At 44.4% G+C, this 17658-nt stretch overlaps 1 protein-coding gene across 1 annotated transcript in view; it reads left to right on the top strand.

The window, feature by feature from the left end:
• Positions 1-15358, top strand: part of PRKCQ (protein kinase C theta) — a 44693-nt gene extending 29335 nt beyond the window's left edge. The window contains exons 13-18 of the mRNA XM_057421916.1: positions 429-520; positions 2769-2831; positions 6485-6623; positions 8810-8998; positions 11735-11863; positions 13337-15358. Coding sequence (XP_057277899.1) covers positions 429-520; positions 2769-2831; positions 6485-6623; positions 8810-8998; positions 11735-11863; positions 13337-13492 — 768 coding nt within the window. The 3' untranslated portion in view covers positions 13493-15358. The remainder of the gene's footprint in view (positions 1-428; positions 521-2768; positions 2832-6484; positions 6624-8809; positions 8999-11734; positions 11864-13336) is intronic.
• The last annotated feature ends 2300 nt before the right edge of the window (positions 15359-17658 follow it).

The raw sequence follows: 17658 nt of genomic DNA, 5'->3' as shown, positions 1-17658 counted from the left end.
AGATCATCCAGCAATGGGGTTGGGGTTGACTAGGGACCAGAGGAGAGCTGGGATTTACTTCTGCCTCTTCCACTAGTCCCCCAGGGAGCTTGTTCTGTCTCTCTGTTATACAAGCATTGTAGAGTTACTCGTCCCCTTCTAGCGAGCCTTGAGGTCTGATGGTAAGTAGCAACAGCACCAGCTGGTTATTAGGTGGATTTGCTATGTTTGCTAATACAGTTTGTACAAATCAGAGCAGAGAGGGTCATTACAGGCTTAGAGAACAGTGAGAAGTGAAGAATCTGAAAAGAAACTGCTTTCTTTCCAAAACCCTCACAGTCATCTTTTCCTTCCTCTTTTTGAGTGCTTTCTGGGTGGGTTGTTTTGGCTTTTTATTTTTAGCTTACCCTTCCCCACCCTTTATTGTCATTTATTGTCTCATTCTATAGGAAAACCTCTTTTTCGTCATGGAATACCTCAATGGAGGAGACCTCATGTTCCATATCCAGAGCTGTCATAAGTTCGACCTTCCTAGAGCAACGTAAGATGTTCTTATTACTTGCAGGTCACACACATTTGGTTGGGAGAAGCAAAGGCAGCAACTGCAGACACCAGTTGATTTCATTCCCAGCTCTGCTACTGTCCTGCAGAGGAAACCTTGGGCATATCATTTGACCTCTCTATACCTTACCCAACTGCAAAGCAGAGATAATGCTTGTGCTGGAAGTGGAATCATTCCCTATCCCATCTCTGTCAAAACTGAGCATACCGGACATGCAGTTCACCACCGCAACTCAACGATGGGTTTGGAGCAAGTCACTTCCTCTCCCTGTCCTCTTTCTCCTCCCACAGAAGGCTTTTTAGAGCCTATCCACACAGTCAGATCCACACGTCAATCAGAGGTGACCTTGATTTACGTTCATGGTCAACCAGGGAAGCTATTTCAGTCTGGAAGCATTGCAGATGCTGCTCATCAACATTGCATCTGCCTGCAGGCTTTTCCTTAAGCCTGACAACCAGGGACCTCCTTCTGTCCCTTAGGCTGCCCTGCCTGCTGGGTAAGTCCCCTTCCCAGGGCAGCAGTCCCTCAAATAGAGAGGACATCCATAAGGACCATTCAATCCAGCTGGGACCTAACCTCTGGAAGTGCCTCCACCATCTGTAAACAGCCCCAAGCATGCCTAGTATCTTATATTCATGGCCTATAGATGAGGGTTGTTATAAAGCAACCTACAGGTATCTGCTGTGAATCTGGGGTTGTTCTTTGTTATTCTTTGTGTTCTTGCTCAGCCCATACTTGGGGGCCCAAATAATGACATTGTGGACGCAACCTCCACCCCAGCTGGGCCATCAGTAAAGAAACCCCACAGATGTATTTTCAGCCATCTGTGGAACCAGATAGCTTGTTCTTTTACAACACAGGTGGCCTGTAGGCAAGCTGCGGGACCTGTTTTAGCTGAGGTTCCCACTCCAGTGATCAGAGGTGAAGCTGTTTGCTAGAAGTAATGGGATTTTCTCTTTTTGCCTTTAAGGTTCAAGGGGGGGGAAGGAAGGGGAAGAGATAAAACTTATTGAAAGTGCAAAAGGTAAATTTAAACAAAAAATGAATACAGCCACAGCAAATTAAAAATGTATTTATCTTTGATGAAAGTAAATAGAAGAATTAGAACAAATGAAAGGGGCTTTAAATCCTTCTGCAAGCAAAAGGTATTTTGAAAGTCAATATTGAAACCACTACAAGAATTAGATTTTTATTTAATAATTCAAAAACCCAAACCAAACCCCCATTGAAATCAGTGTTTAATGTAGTGGCTTATTTCAAAAGCATTTAAATGTTCAGAATTAAGGGCCAATGCACGGAAGACTGAAGAAGCATCACCAGAGGGGCTCAGGAGCCTGTGATTACATTCCCCACTGGGAGAGCGCATTCACTGCACAATGGTGATTCAACCTTATACTGCCCCTTTGCAGCAGGATGTGGTGGTGTGCTTCCGGCAGAAATGTGTGGAGAACAAAGATCTCAAGCTCAAAAAAGACCCCAGAGAAAGGCCACCACACTGCTGGGTAGTTCATGTCTCCGGCAAACTTTCAACAGCAAGTCATAAACCTGAGCTGCAGAGAGGTCTCTTTGACAAGGCAAGGGGAATGCCTGTGGTCCCCAAACCGTGATGCACACCAGCCTGCCCATTGCTGGGATCGCTCCACTGTTTGTGCAGCAGATACTGAACATGAGTAATTACAGCTGCACGTCTGAGGCATTAACTGTAATTTGCAGTTCACAGCCTGGTGCATCACTAACTCATTGATTTACTCTGATTATGTAAATCAGTGCATAGATACAGGCATCACAAGGTCTGGCTTCATTGTGTTGGGGGCCATAGCTTGAGGCAAGGAAGGGTAAACAATAGGAACTGCATGGTTGTTTTTCACTCTTCGGTTGATACAAGACAATCTTGGGATGAAAGGACCTGTCCTCAGAGTCAGTTCCATGTAAAAAGAAATGCCTTCCAAATCCCTGAAGATGAGTAGGCTCCGGGTGTCTACCATTTCCCCAAGTGGTTTCAGTGGGAGCTGGGCTGCTAGCCATGAGGCATGCTTTTGGGATCCTCACATCATCCATCAGCTACCTGCAAAACCCAGTTACACCAAGCTTTCTAGAGACATCCCAAACCTTCTAAGAACTTAATGGAATATTGGCTTCTACTGAGATCAAGCTTTCATCTTTTTGGGTCTAGTTGAAAACGCCTGTTGAGCAGCATCTGTTCTAACCTGTGCCTTCTGTCACTCAGGTTTTATGCTGCTGAAATTATATGTGGCCTCCAATTCCTCCATTCCAAGGGCATAATTTACAGGTAATTTTACTGTTTAGTGTCTAATATGTTAAACTTTTCCTGCTTTCCCTGAAAGCACCAATGGAAACAGGGAGACTGCTTCTTACTGATGTACTTACTGATATTGCATTTCTATGCTGATTTCCTTTTTACCGAGACTGGCTATTTTGTTTCAAAGGGAGAGTGTAGAAAAGGCAGTTTTGAGCCCTTTTAGAAAACCCAGTCCTGTTTCAGTTAACATTAAAAGCAAGTGCTTTGGTACATTTACACTGAGTCATTCATACAACACCCAGCACAGGCACTCAGTTTAAGCTTTCCATGTATGAAGGTCAGCTAGCCATGAGGAATTTGGTCATTGCAGCTGCATTCAAACAGAAAAGTCCTTTCCCAAAGTTACTGATATGAACTACTCCACAATGCATCAATTTATCAAATCCCAAGAAGTCCTCTACTGCAAACCCACCCATTCCAGCTTCTGCTTGTCTTCCCTAGGAGAATCAAAGTTAGGCACAGATGCTTTAGTCTGATGCACCAGTGTTGTTCTTCAAGCCGATAGAAAAGGACAAAGAGAAGCAAAAAGGGCTGCAGAAATCAGGCCACAGTCTGCTTTCCCATGGCCAAAAGGGAGTTTCTAGGGAGCTCCAGTCCAGCTCATCTTTATCTCAAAAGTTGGTTACTACATTGCAGGCTTCTGAAAAGCAGGAAGCAAATAGCTTGTCACAAACAATTGAGAAAGCTTACTAGAACAGTAATGTTTGCTGAAGCCAGAATGAGCTTGTTTCAATGTTTGTCATGTAGCTTGAACGTTAGAACAAGCACTGAAAGAGAATGGCTTGTTTACAGTCCACGCTCCCATTAAAATCCAAGCTTCAATTTACATAACTCACCTTATTATTCATTATTAGTACTCATGTGGGAGCCATTTATAGTCTTTATTGACCAATGATGGTGGTTGCGTAAACATGCAATCAATACCAGTGGTATTAAGCTAAGATGATAGTTGTGATTCAAGCAAGTTTCCAGCTCCAATTATTCTTCTGGATGACTGACGTGCCAAGATCACTTTGCCATGTCTGTCATTTCTACTCAGACTTCTCAGAAAAGTTGGTTACACAGATCTGCATTATCAGAGACAAACTAGTACATTACTGCATATTTAGCCAAGCGCTCACTGAGGACAATAGCTGATCTGTAACTGGAGGAAGACTTACCCCAGTCCATAAAACCCTTCCCTGCCATAAAACAGACAGTCATCTATCTGAATGGAGCCTACAAGGGTGCTGGAGAGGGACTCCTCATCAGGGACTGTAGTGATAGGGCAAGAGGTGATGGGTTCAAAGTGAAACAGGGGAAGTTCAGGTTAGATAGAAGGAAGTTCTTTACTGAGGCACTGGAATGGGTTGCCCAAAGAAGTAATGAATGCTCCATCCCTGGAAGTGTTCAAGACCAGGTTGGACAGAGCCTTGGTCTGCATGGTCTAGGGTGAGGCATCCCTGCCCATGGCAGGTGGTTTGAACTGGATGATCTTAAGGTCCCCTTCCAACCCAAACCAGTTTATGATTCTGTGACATTGTGACTTTGTGTCAGCATTGTTAATGCTGAATTTTTTATCCTTCACATTTTTACTCAGAATTGCTACACCAGTGGTGTGTCAGGGTTTGTGGCCCATGTCCTCATGAGAGAGATGTTTAGAGTCTGGATCTTCAAGAAATGTGGGTAAATTGGAATATCCAGATATAGGGTAGCATAATGATAGGAAAGAAATACCTTGTTCTCAGGAGTCGGTGCAGCATTGTTTTAGGTATCGAGGTTTGAGAGAAAACATTTAACCAGTCCTTTGTCACTGAAGACAATAACAAGGTCAGTTGAACACACAGTCATGAGTATCTCAGTCAGAGCTAACTAAGCACTTAGGAATAGAAATCATTTTTGCTACTACATCACTTGTGATGTAGTAAGAGTAATGAATCCAGCTGTTCCGTCTCATGCACCCACGTTTGAAATGTTGACTTAAATGTTAATGAATGAGCTGAGGCTTTTTTTGGCAGCAACTCCAGTCCCTGGAGCCAATGAGTTTGAGACTCATCAAAATAATGAAAGCAAACTGTAGGTGATGGGTTTTCTGTTTTGCTTCGATCTTCCAGCTGAATAAAAGCAGTGCTGGCAGCCAGAGATTGATCTCAATGGTGTAACTAAAATAAGTCATTCCAGCTGGAAATTGTGACAACACGAGTGTCTGCAACATGGAAGGCAAATGTCTCATTTGTCTTTATATTTCTTTTTGATTGATGACTCCCCGTTTTTCTTGAGCCGTATTCTAGCAGCAGGGAACAATTGGCCTGTGACAAGAATTTAGTGTGTAGACACTACGAGGTCTCCCACCCTGACTGGGATCTGGCTGAAGGAGCTTTGCACAGAGGGAGGCAAGAACTACCATCTTTCCTGCAGTTGTAGGCAATCATCTCGGGAGCATCATGCCTTAGGAATTACCTTACTTAAGGGAGTCAAAGCCATTCTGGAAAACAAAAACACATTGTAAAACAGTTATCATCAGGAGGCAGCTGTATACCAGCCTTGTGGTTAGGACTCTTGCCTGAGATGTGGAAAATGTGTGCGGGCTGTGAATCAGCAGAGGCTGGAAAAGACCAGTTGTATCCTCAGCTGTAGGCACAAGCAAATGTTGTGTCTGGGTGCTTTGGGAGCCCTGAGAAGGAGCAGTGATTGACAGCATGGCATAGGCAGTGCAGGAACGTGGGTGCTCTAAGACCAGGTGACCCAAATGCGACCTAGATCCCAGGTTGAAGTGCAGCATCACTGATCCAAACATCTCCCTGAGTCATTATTTCAATGAAAAGCTAAACTTGCAGATAAGATATAAAACATTTATCATAGAAGCCACGCCAGCCTTCCTTTCTTTCTGCCTTCTTTCTTTACATGCTTTTCTCTCCTTTCACGTTGTTCCCACGTGAGGCCCTCTTTGTTCTCTGTCAATGGCCATGATTCATCAGCTCACTTGCTTTTATTTCCTCCTCTGTGCATTTCTTTTTTTTTCCTCTCTCTGACCTCTTCATTTCCCACAGTAGCTCAGAGCCTGAAACCTCTGCCAACGGATGGGCAGCTATGTTTGAAGGGCTTTGTAAACCCCCAGGTCTCAGATAGTGCAGCACAGAGCTGAAAAGCTGGGGGGTATTTTGCTGATATCTAGGATTATTCTGACCTTCTGCAAGCCATGCAGGGCTTGTGTATCCCTACTTACTCTAACATTTGTACAGCCTGCGCTGAGATCTAGTGGCAGCTTCAGAGAGAGTACTGAGACTTCCAGGGAAGGAGAAAGTGAGCATTAGCAGTTCCATTCTTGCTCACTCTTTCCAGGCTATGTTAGGGCAGAAGAAACACACTGGCTTCATGATTCTGCATCCTTGAAGGAGGCAGCTTGTAAGAGATGTCTTGGTAACATCTCCAGTAAATGAATCAGTGCTGGGATGGGAGGAATGAGAAAGAGGGATGTTGAAGTCCAAGAAAGCAGCTCCTCATTCAACCCTCAGCCTTCCCTTGTGATTTCACCCTATAGGCACTACATAGAGGCACATAGCAAGTTAATGTGTAACCTGCTCAAATAACTTGTGTGGCTTCGTAACACTTTAAAGGAGGGATTTCCTTCTCTTCCTCTACAGAGACTTGAAGCTAGACAACGTCCTTTTGGACAATGAGGGGCACATCAAAATTGCTGATTTTGGGATGTGCAAGGAGAACATGTTTGGAGATGCAAAGACAAGCACTTTCTGTGGGACTCCTGACTATATTGCTCCTGAGGTAGGTGTGGGGTCCAAGGGAGGTCAGCAAGATGCTGTGGGACAGAGAACATATCTGACCTGCTTTTGAGCAGTTCCAGGCTGGAAACTGGATTTCAGTTTGACTCAGAGTCTGTGTTGCTGTCTGGCATTGCATATTTGTGTGGCTTATTCATTCTTCGTGCAAATGAGCCTGGAAAGCAAGTGGTGCTTGAAACCTAAGCAAGAAACAAAATGCTTCATGGAAATTCAGTTTGGGCCATGGCAGAAGAAGCTTCAAGAGGTAGGTCCTGAAATTCAGAGACAGGAATGGGAAGCATGTTCCCTAGCAAGCTAACAATAGGAGGCTTCAATGGCTATAAAGGCTCCTTTATAGCTGGTAGGAAGCGGTGGGGACTTTTAAAGCATGATGTTCATCATAACCTAAGAGAGGAAATAGAAAAAAGGTGGGATAGAATGTCCATCTGGACTGATTCTCCCTCCTCATTGATTGACCACCTTATAGATAAAGAGAGGCTGAGTCCATAATAAAGCAGAGATTGGGGTTCACCTTCCCCCTGGGATATGCTCTGATGCTTAGTGGGATAGCACCCGTAAGCTTGGACTTCTTTCTTACTCAGACAGGTTTTCTTCACAGACAGAAACTTGTTCTTTTTTTTTTTCCTCTCTTTTTTTTTTTTCTCCTAGTAAATTTAGATCTTTTGGACTAGATCCCTTCAGAAAGGAGAAAGCTTCCTTAACCTGGTGACTTCACACAATGATAGATCTTATAATGGGGAGGCTTTGACTAATTAGGTGGCAAATTGGGGCCAAAGAAAACATTTTTCACCTCAGAGAAGAACGTACGAGTCATCCATGCATCATGTCTGACATCACTCTGAAATCCATTTATTTGCCTTTCAAAATCTCATTTCCTGATGTTAGTGTTTTCATGATGGATATTGGTACTTTCCAAATAGCTTTTAAAGCTTTTGTTTTTTCCCCTCTCCGCTATAATTCATTGATCTTTTACTGTGCACCACAGGCTCGATTCTGATCTAGGTTACATCACTGTTGACAATCTCTTAAAATCAATTGGATTTGTATTGCCTAAGAGCAGGCGTAAACATGCTCTGCAATCAAGTTGCAATTGTCTTTTATTCCACTGTAGTATGCTTTCATTTAAGAATAAAAAAGCTATTTTCTGATCCTAAAGAAGAAAAAAAAAGAGAGAGAGAAGTCATAATCCATTGTCTGTGATTTTACTTCACAGAAAAGAGAAAGACTAAACCAGCTCAGAGTTTTGTTTCTGCACCATCATTTATTTTAGAGATTCAATGGGTGCATATGAAACATTTTACCTCTAAATGGAAAGCACGGATAGAGTTTATGGATCATCTCTCCCACCAGAAGCAGGAGCACTGGACTTGCTGTCAGTGTTTCAATGCAGCTGCAAGCACTGTAATCTGTTGCAGTCTCAGCACCTTGGCTAAAGCCACACTCATGAGAGGGCTTCGGGTCAATACACAGGCAATTTAGGGAAGGTCATCACTCCAGCTGACTTTCCTCTGGTCCCCACACACTGGATGTAGCCCTCACTTTATAGCTGAACAAAAAGGAACAAACCAATGGGTAGACTTGAGGGCAAATTCCAATCCTCTGCTCAACCAGTCTGAAGATGGCAGATCAACAACTGCTTTCTCATTGTTTTTCCTGGGGCAGCTTCACACCATTTACTGACTGATAGCCCTACAGAACTACACTTACACTGCCACATTTGTGACCTTAAAATACAGTGCGAGTTAAGTCAGTCCCAAAATGCTAATGCCTGACCATTTGTCTTCTTGGTTTTCACAAACCTGATTTGAATCCTTGGAATAATTTGGAGAGCAGGCCAAAGATGGCTTGTCTCACTTCTTAGGTTTGAGACCTCCCTGGTAGCCAAGGATTCATTCAAGCAACTTAAGAGGTACCTGCAACCTGTTACCTGCAGTGTGAAGGACTGTTCAGGCACCCAGGGGTGGCTGTGATTTGGATGGAGTTCCTTGAATCCCAGTCTGCGCACCACCAGTAGATGCTCTGGTTCATGCTTCAGGCAGAGGGAAGCATCTCTGCTATCCCTCTCAGTGCAAAGTCAGTTGGAAGGTCAGGGTCTGACCACCCTTTTGAAGCTGAAATACTCCTCACGGGCCTTCTGCATCTGACTTTGTTACTCCTCTCTTTGGGCAGATATTGCTGGGGCAGAAGTACAACACCTCCGTTGATTGGTGGTCCTTTGGCGTCCTCCTGTATGAGATGCTTATTGGCCAGTCTCCTTTCCACGGCCAAGATGAAGAGGAGCTTTTCCAGTCTATCCGCATGGATAACCCATTCTATCCTCGCTGGCTCGACAAAGATGCAAAGGACATTTTGCTGAAGGTAAGGATTACCACACGTGGAATGAAAGTCTTTTTGCCACAACTGTCATCTCTGATCTGTGCATCTTCAGCTGTTGTTCAGAGAAACACCTTTAGTGTGATAGGCCCAGAGAGAATCACTTTTATTGTCTGTGGATCAAAAAGCACACCTGACCTAAGTCATGAGGCTGTCTTTATGTCTTCTTTCTCCGGAGTTGTGATGGTGCCTTCTTGCATCCAGTACGTAGGATCACAGGGTATCAGGTACCAGCAGAGATCAATTTCTTTGCAGAGAAATGCCTAAGGCACAAAGCATGTTAAATCCTGGGAAAGTTATTCTACCAGGATTCAAACTAGGGGTTACAGTGACTTCCTCAATAACTTTGGCTTTGAAGCAGTTCTTGTGCCTTAGATATGAGGACATGCAGGGTAGATTGCTTTGGTGTTCAGCTTGATTTTTAGTAGAGGATATTTTGCATCTTTGCACTGAGCTAAAGAGCAAGAAAACAAAGCCTGAGCCATGTCCTGAAGTGGCAGAGCTGCTCAAGCTAGTAGCACCATGTCATCTGATTTTTGGCCCTTTGGATCTCTTGCATAGTAATGCATAGTGTCCTTTCTGAATAGAGCACTCTTCTGTTTCCCTCTAGTGGGTATCCTCCTCTTCTTTTAGGTTCCCTTCCATTAATAGACTGATTTTTTCATTTCCTCCTTCTCAGCTCCATGCCATTTAGCACTGTAGCCTTCCTGGCTTTCGCATGCAAATTATTCTAGAGATGCCAAAAAGAAATGCAATGAAGTCACAACAGGTCTAACAAGTTCCGTCCCCTCAGTTGGGCTTTAGACTGATGCTGGACATGATCTAAGATAAGGCATTGTATCAAGAGGGAGCACAGTAAGAGAGCATGTGCCGAGTGTTATAATGGTTCAGCTGATGTGAGGTAGCTTGTTCCTCACAAGATTTTGGTTATATTTGATGTACAGCCCCTACCTTCACTTCTGCATTTACAAAGTGACAGGACAACATAGAGCATTCCACTACCAAAAAATGGAGAACAGGAGATTACTTTAGCATCTGTACAGTGCGTAGCAGGGCTCTGGTGTTTAAGTATCACTATAAAATGATAATGAAAACAATCAAAAGCAGTTTTCCAGGAAGATATTTTGAATGTTTGTGTGTGGGACTTACACTGCCATCTTTCTGTACAACCGACCCATACTTCTGTCAGGATTAGAGTTAGTAATCACCTCTATAGCAATCAATGAACTTCCTGGCTTAGGAAAAAAAGAATTAAAAACTCCATTAAGGGCTATTCTCATTGCCACTGACTCTGGATAATTACATACTCTACACTGCTTAATGCCTTAATGCTTAAACCACAACCATTATCAGCACAGAATTTAACATATGGACTCTGCATTGCTGTATATCAGTTGCCTGTAGAAGACTCCAGTTTTGGCTAAGCTTTGCCCACTGTGTTAACAAAAGCCCAATGCTTGTGTTCTTTTCCAATCTGGCCCTCAATAGTCCATACATCAGATTATTTTGCTGCCACTTTTAGCATTAGATATTTCTATTTGTCTTTGCTGAGTGGTATCTCTTGTACGCTCACTCTTGGCCGAATGGAGTAGCAAGCAATTCTACTGTATGTAACCCAACTGCATTTTGAGATGAACTCCAATAGTAAAGTGCTTTTGAAGATTTGCCCTTACCTCTGCAGTAAGACATACTGGCTGTGTTCAGGTCCCCTGCTGTCAAGTGCTGCCATTATTGCTCTCCACTGACTTTAGAGGGATACAGAATCTGGTGCTCTATGGGCCAGCTGCAGATATAAAGATGAATTCTAATCTATTCACACCCACCATTACACCAGTACTTCAGGACTGCATCCTGCTCACACACTTTAAGAGGACTCAAGCATTTAGCACTCCCAAAACTCTCCCCCAAAACCACTTCACTGCTTCCAGAGCCAAACGGCTCCTGCATCACCATAAAAACATCTATGGCAAAACCGGCTGTGTTTGCGCTGAACTGAAGAGTGGGCTCACGCCTACATGTAGCTGATGGTGAGAAGATACGCTCCACTTCTAGCTTTTCCCTTATCATCTTCATCAGAATTAGTCATCCACAGGATTTGTAGCCTGCAGTGTGCAACAAACACAAGCCAGCTATCTCAACTGGGAGTCTTTTAACAAAGAAGACTTTGTCAGTATCTGAGCTGGTCAGTGGAGAGAAGCAAGCACTTCCAGGGTGTCTTTTATCTACTCTTTGAGTGTGTAAAGGGGGTCAGATGATTTGCATCTAAAAGATGACTGTTTTTCTTTATTAGGTGTCAAATGCTGATAGTCCAGGTGTCCAAGGCTGTAGGAGATGAATGCAATCCCACATAGTATTTGTCACAAATCATGCTTATATTTAAACCATAAAAATACTTCTGATAACAAGAAATTGTGCAGGCAAACATTTACAAGTGCAACATTTCACCTGCGTAGCTGCATATTTGCGTGCTCAGACACGTCTGTTGTTGCTTCTGTAGCAAATTGTCCTCTTTCTCCTGCAAAGGTCTCTCAGTTTGGATGTGTTCAGCTTAGAACCCAAATTGGTTCTCCCAGTCAGAAATGCAGTAAGGTAGAAAAGTCCACACTCTTTTATCAACCGTGCTTGAGTTTCAAGTCTGAGACCCTATCTGGTAGGACTGTCTCAATGAATACACTGTTATTGATAAAAGACTAAGTGACTTCTCTTTCTTCAACATCCTAGCTTTTTGTGAGAGAACCTGAGAGGAGACTGGGAGCAAGAGGGAACATCCGCCAGCATGCCTTCTTCCGGGAAATAAACTGGGAAGCTTTAGAAGAAAGAAGGATGGAGCCTCCTTTCAAACCAAGAGTGGTAAGGATCCTTCTTCAAACTCCACCCATCTTATGTCTTTCTATCCTAAATCATTTGCTCCCCAAATATTGAACACCCCCCCCCGCCCCGGACATACCAAGACCCACAGTAATGTTATAAGCCATCTCTTTGGGGGCACTGTCAAAATCTTCAGACATGGGTCTTTAATGTCAGAGACCTCAAATCCTGTTTAGATTCCTGGAGTCAGCGTATTAAAGGTGACTAAACGTCTGCTTTACACTGGAACAGCTTTAGGCACCAAGTGAAGGCTTTCAGAATGTCCTCAAACTTTCAGAGTTATCCTGTGGGGTTGCCCTGCACACGCAGTAGTCTCTCTGTCTAAAAGTAGATGCAGGACCTTGGGCAGGCAGAATGGGAAGTGTTGACTCTTACTTTAATGTCCAAATACAGATTAAATTGTTCACAGGCTGTCAGTATGTAGTGTACTTCAGACACAAGAAGCTGAAACCATATACGATTTAGATCTACTACAGCCTTACTCACTGTATGTTTGTTTATTGGCTGGGCTGCCTGACCTGAGCATCATGACTACTACTATGTGATGGCTCTAAGCACAAATCTGGCATGCCCACACCTGAGAAACCATAAATTACTCATTTTCTCAGTTACCATAGAAGGGGTCTGGTGGCCACTTTAAACACCTTCACTTAAACACATAAGTACAGCCCATTCTGTCAGGATTATCTTTCATTGTACTGCAGAAGGTAAAGAAGGAAAAACACTTCAGATAATGAGGTGATCTGCTAAGTCAGGCTCCTCCTGACTGTTCATAGCAGTCATAATAAGCTATCAAATTCTTATTAACAACAATAATAAAATTTAATTTGACAAGTGCATCATGCTTTCATTTTACAGTCTTTCACAGGAGTTATTTAAGTGATGGGTCTAATCTGCTGTGTTACAAAGCTTCAGCATCTCTGCCTGGCAGAATTCACAGATCTCAATCTCAGTGCCTCCTGTATAGTGTTTATTCCCATTACTACTTCAATAGGATGGTAATAAGCAAGTGATTAGCAGTGGTTGCTGGATATTAAGAGCTCAGGCAGAGGTTGACAGGTTGCCCAGAGAAGCTGTGGCTGCCCCATCCCTGGCAACGTTCAAGGCCAGGTTGGACACAGGGGCTTGGAGCAAGCTGCTCTAGTGGAAGGTGTCCCTGCCCGTGGCAGGGGTTGGAGCTGGAGGAGCTTTAAGGTCCCTTCCACCCCAAACCAGTCTTGGATTCTATGAAGTTCACTGCAGTTTGATATCTTACTGTGCCTCATTTGGGCTGGAGCAGCTAATCATTGCGCAAAAGGCCAAGAGAAATGCATTTCAGGTTCCCTGGCTGAGCTGAGCTTGCTCCCAGCTAGTTAAGCTGAGCCTGTAGGAAGCAGCCTGATAGGGCCAGTACCATTGTAATGAAGATCTGGATATTACTGGTTTGACATGAGTTTTGTCTTCTTTTTCTTAAAGAAATCTCCAAGTGACTGCAGCAACTTTGACAAGGAATTTCTAAATGAAAAACCGAGACTGTCGTGTGCTGACAGAGCACTCATTAACAGCATGGACCAAAATATGTTCAGCAACTTTTCTTTTGTGAACCCTAAAATGGAGAAGATACTGTACTGAGGTCTGCCTTACTGAAAGAACTCTTTAATGGTAAACACTCTCTCACATGAAGACTGTGCATGGTGGTTTTTACCAAGAACCCTCCAGAAAAACACCTCAATGAAAGTTTGTACCATGCCTGGAGGTTTCCAGCTTATTCCAGTCCATAGCAGATGCCAGCTACTCTTCATTATTGATGAAGTTACTTTGTGGTATCTTTTGGTCTCTCTTGTTCTTGAAGTTGAGAGCATCCGAAGAAGAGGAGGTGCCAAAACCTGTTCCTCACTACTTGTATACACAGCCAGTGGGTTTCTTTGTAAGAAAAAAAACAACTATATTTGAGTTTCTGGTGATGTCAGTGCCCGTTTCTGCAATTCGCACCTAAACCTACCTTCTTCTGAAGGACAAGTGGTTTGCTTGAAGGTATCTGAAGGTGTCTGGGCAGACTTTGGGCTGGATGTTTCAGTGACCTCCACTTGTACCTGTGTGGAATTGTGCATGTATGCACAGTTCTAAAAAGCAATTTCGCTCCCTACACAAGTAATGTTCACAAGTGTTAGGGTTCGATTTTGCTCTGCTGGGACAAAGACACTTTGCAGTTGCCCAGTCCAGCATTTGTACATCTCAATCAGAGGCACTGGAGCTAAAGACTCAACCGCAAAGGAAGATCACCCCCATGGCAAGTATCAAGATCAATGCAGAAAGCCAGTGGTTTACACTTAGGACTTAAGCAGGAAGGATGTGGAATTGCAGTCCAGCAGAAAGCCTCGAGAACCCCTGTTTTAAAGCTTTAACTCTCCTTGCACACACCAGACTCATAGCAAAACCTGGACTGGGCTTTCTGGAGTTTTATCCTAAAGGCGGAAGAGGTTTCCTCAAGGAATTGTTGAAGTGTGGTAAAACTGGCCTTCCAGTCACAGCATTGGTGTATTTCATTTGAAAGGTAGTAATCAGTCCTTGCAAAGGCTGGTACACTGTCTTTTGCCCTATATGGTGTCTGAGCTCTTTGGCATTTATGGTGGACACGGGTCAACAAGCTGCACCCAACAGTCACAGGGCAGGACAGCACATCAGGTGAGGGTGATCTTGCTCTTCACCTCATAGCGTTTTGCTGTGTTCCATCCCTTGGCAGCCTGTGGAAATGCAGGGGAGTTTTTAAAAGTCTTTTCTGTGATCCTTTCACCACGGGATCCTTTTCAATAAAGATGTGCTGTTTTCTGAGGTTGGAGGGATGTAGAACTGCCCAGTTGCTGCTTGTCAAAGCCCAAACAGAGGATTCTGTAATAGCTTAGACTTAGGCAATCACCCAAGTTGTTAGGCTCTAACTGACATATATACATTTGGAGCTCCATTGCACCAATCCATTCAGTCCATGGAGAAGAGAAGTTCAAGAAGGTGATCCCAAAATCAGATTCCCTTCAGAGGTGCCTTTCTGACCAGGCTATCACCTTGGATCTCTCACCAGGATGAACGCAGCCTTGCAGGCAGCGCTGGGATATCACAGGCAGTGACCGCAAGCACTGAGTCCTTCAGGACCAAGAGCAGAAGAAGTGCCGAGCATCAACAAGAAGGTTTCAGTCCAGTGACTCTCATGAAATCCTTGCTTGTGCTGTGTGAAACTCAGGGGGCATCTGTGCTCAGTTTGTGCAGCTGGTCACTGTGTTTAGTTAGAATGATTAATGTGGGTTTTTTAAATGCCAGTGCCGTTTGTACAGTTTAATAAAACATTGTGTACAATTGGAAAATGGGCTTTGAAGTGATTAAATAGGAGCAAAGAACAGAAGTGCTCAGAAAAGCCATTGAAACGGCGCTGCGCTTTCTGGGGAATGTTCCTCAAGGGAATTTCAACCTATAAATACACAGGATCAGCAGGCATTTGAGCAACTGTAACTGCTTCATAGATCAGCATCTATAACAAGCATTTGGCACTTGCAAAGGTGCCAAGATGAGAGTAAAACGTTCTTTTTTACTGCCAGAAGGAGAAATGGCTGTAAATGGGGTCTGGTATCTCAAAGGGGTTGCAGAGCCAAATGTGCAGAAGTCATTACTGTTAGAGGGTGATTCAGACCATCTTCCTTTGACACCTGAATGAGGCTGGATCAGCCAAGTGCTAGGACACTGTCCACATGCTATAGGTGGAGTCTGGGTGGCCTGATCCGGACAAGAGATTGCATTTCTAAGCATATGAAAACTGGCAGTATCCCACTCGAAATGGCTGTTACAGATGTTTCCTTTACAATGGCACAGTGGTTTGGGCTTAACACCAATGGAGGGACACCCCAAGAGGGAAGACAAAGGAAGGAGGGTGCTGAGTCACCTCCTATGCTTAAGTAACTGAAGAGCAACAGGGTTTAACACCTCTCTGACCAGAGGCAGGGTTCTCTGCACCCCAGTTGTGTCCCTGTGTAGATAAAGCAGCCAAACATACCAGTGACTTGTCAAGGAGGACGTTGCTAGAGCAGACATGGTGTTAGGCTTACTGTAGGGCTTTTGATGTAAACCACAAGAAGTGCCTGCTTCTCTCTGCAAGGCGTCTTCAGTGCAAAACCCCAATAAACCCATTGAGGGTGAGGGAGAGGGAGATGGGAACGCGCATGCTGTGTGTCTCACCGGTGCCACAGAACGAAAACCCTCCCAGCTGTGCCTGTGGTAGGTGAAGAGTGACGTGGTAAGCAGCAAGTGTCTTCCTGTGGTGGCGGAGATCGAGAGATAGGAGCTGGTGAGGGCTGAAAGCCAAACACCCGCACGGAAATAAGCAGCAGGCCCGGTACCCGCAGAGATGTTTCTTTGCCTTGGATAAACCTGGCCCCTCCATACCCTTCTTGTCTTTTCTTCTTCTTTTCCTTTCCCCTCCTCCATAAAACATTCATTTTATGGCACGGTAGGTGAGACTTGCCAGGTTTGGTTTATTCATTTAAGGGGTGATTCTGCCCCTCCACTCTGCTCTCGTGAGATCCCACTTGCAGCACTGTGTGCAGTTCTGGTATCCTCAACATAAGAAGGACATGGAGCTGTTGAAACAAGTCCAGAGGAGGCCACAAGGATGATCAGGGCCTGGAGCACCTCCCATACGAAGACATGCTGAGAAAGTTGGGGCTGTTCAGCTGCATGGAGACCTCAGAGCAGCTTCCAGTATTTGAAGGAGGCTACAAGGACATCAGGGATGGTAGCGATAGGACAAGGTGGGGAAGTTCAGGTTAGATGTAAGGAAGAAGTTCTTTACTGTGAGGGTGGTGAGGCACTGACACAGGGTGCCCAGAGAAGTAATAAATGCTCCATCCCTAGCAGTGTTCAACACCAGGCTGGACAGAGCCTTGGTGACATGGTCTAGTATGAGATGACCCGGCCCATGACAGGGGCTTGGAACTGGATGATCTTAAGGTCCTTTCCAACCCAAACCGTTCTGTGATTCACTGAAGGCCAAATTTCATTCTGGAGCCCCATGGGATCACAACACTGAAATAGGAGCCTGGCTCCTGCAAACATCAGAGTCTGACCTCCAACGCCCTATGCTTCAGCTCAAGATTTGGAAGTCCTCACCATCCAACTTCTTCCTCAGTCTTGGCTCTTCAACTGACTGATGCACACATTCCTACCTGTTGCTGTTCACCAAACCAAACATGAAGCTGATGAACAGGCCAGGATATGTGGGAATCATCAGTGAGTAACAGCCCTGACTCCAGTCCTCCTGCAAAGGCCTCCAACTTGCTTTTCAGTGGAGGTTGGTTGGTCTCACAGCTCCTCAGCTTGCAGCCCAACGGTATGGTTGCTTCTCCCTTAAGGAAGACCAAGCTTCATCCTGCGCCCCATCATGCTCTTTGCTGCCCATGCAGAAAGAGAAGGCAACTTTGCCCAGTGGTTACCAGGCACATGTTACAATGGAGAGATATCACCAGGAGTCCCTGTCTGCCAATACAGCTCAAAATAGTGAATACTACAGGTAGGTATACTCTTCCCTTTACTATTGCATTTGTATCTTATACACTTAAAACCCAAGTGAGAGATCACAGCTGGGACCTAAACTGCTCTCTCACTCCAAGAGATGCCAGCTCATCAAGTGCATCGCCTACATCAGTTAAGATCATAATCAATATGTGACCCAAAGCATGTTTTGTGGTGTTGTGAAGACAATGGAGGTCTCAGTGCACACTACAGGAAGCCTTTCTACCTTCCTTGCTTACAAAGAC

The sequence above is a fragment of the Pezoporus wallicus genome, unplaced genomic scaffold (genome assembly GCF_028554395.1).
Source record: "Pezoporus wallicus isolate ANWC-B61680 ecotype Strahan unplaced genomic scaffold, APGP_CSIRO_Pwel_v1 contig_7901, whole genome shotgun sequence".
In the NCBI taxonomy this organism is placed as follows: Eukaryota; Metazoa; Chordata; class Aves; order Psittaciformes; family Psittacidae; genus Pezoporus; species Pezoporus wallicus.
This window is presented reverse-complemented; position numbering and strand designations above follow the sequence as displayed.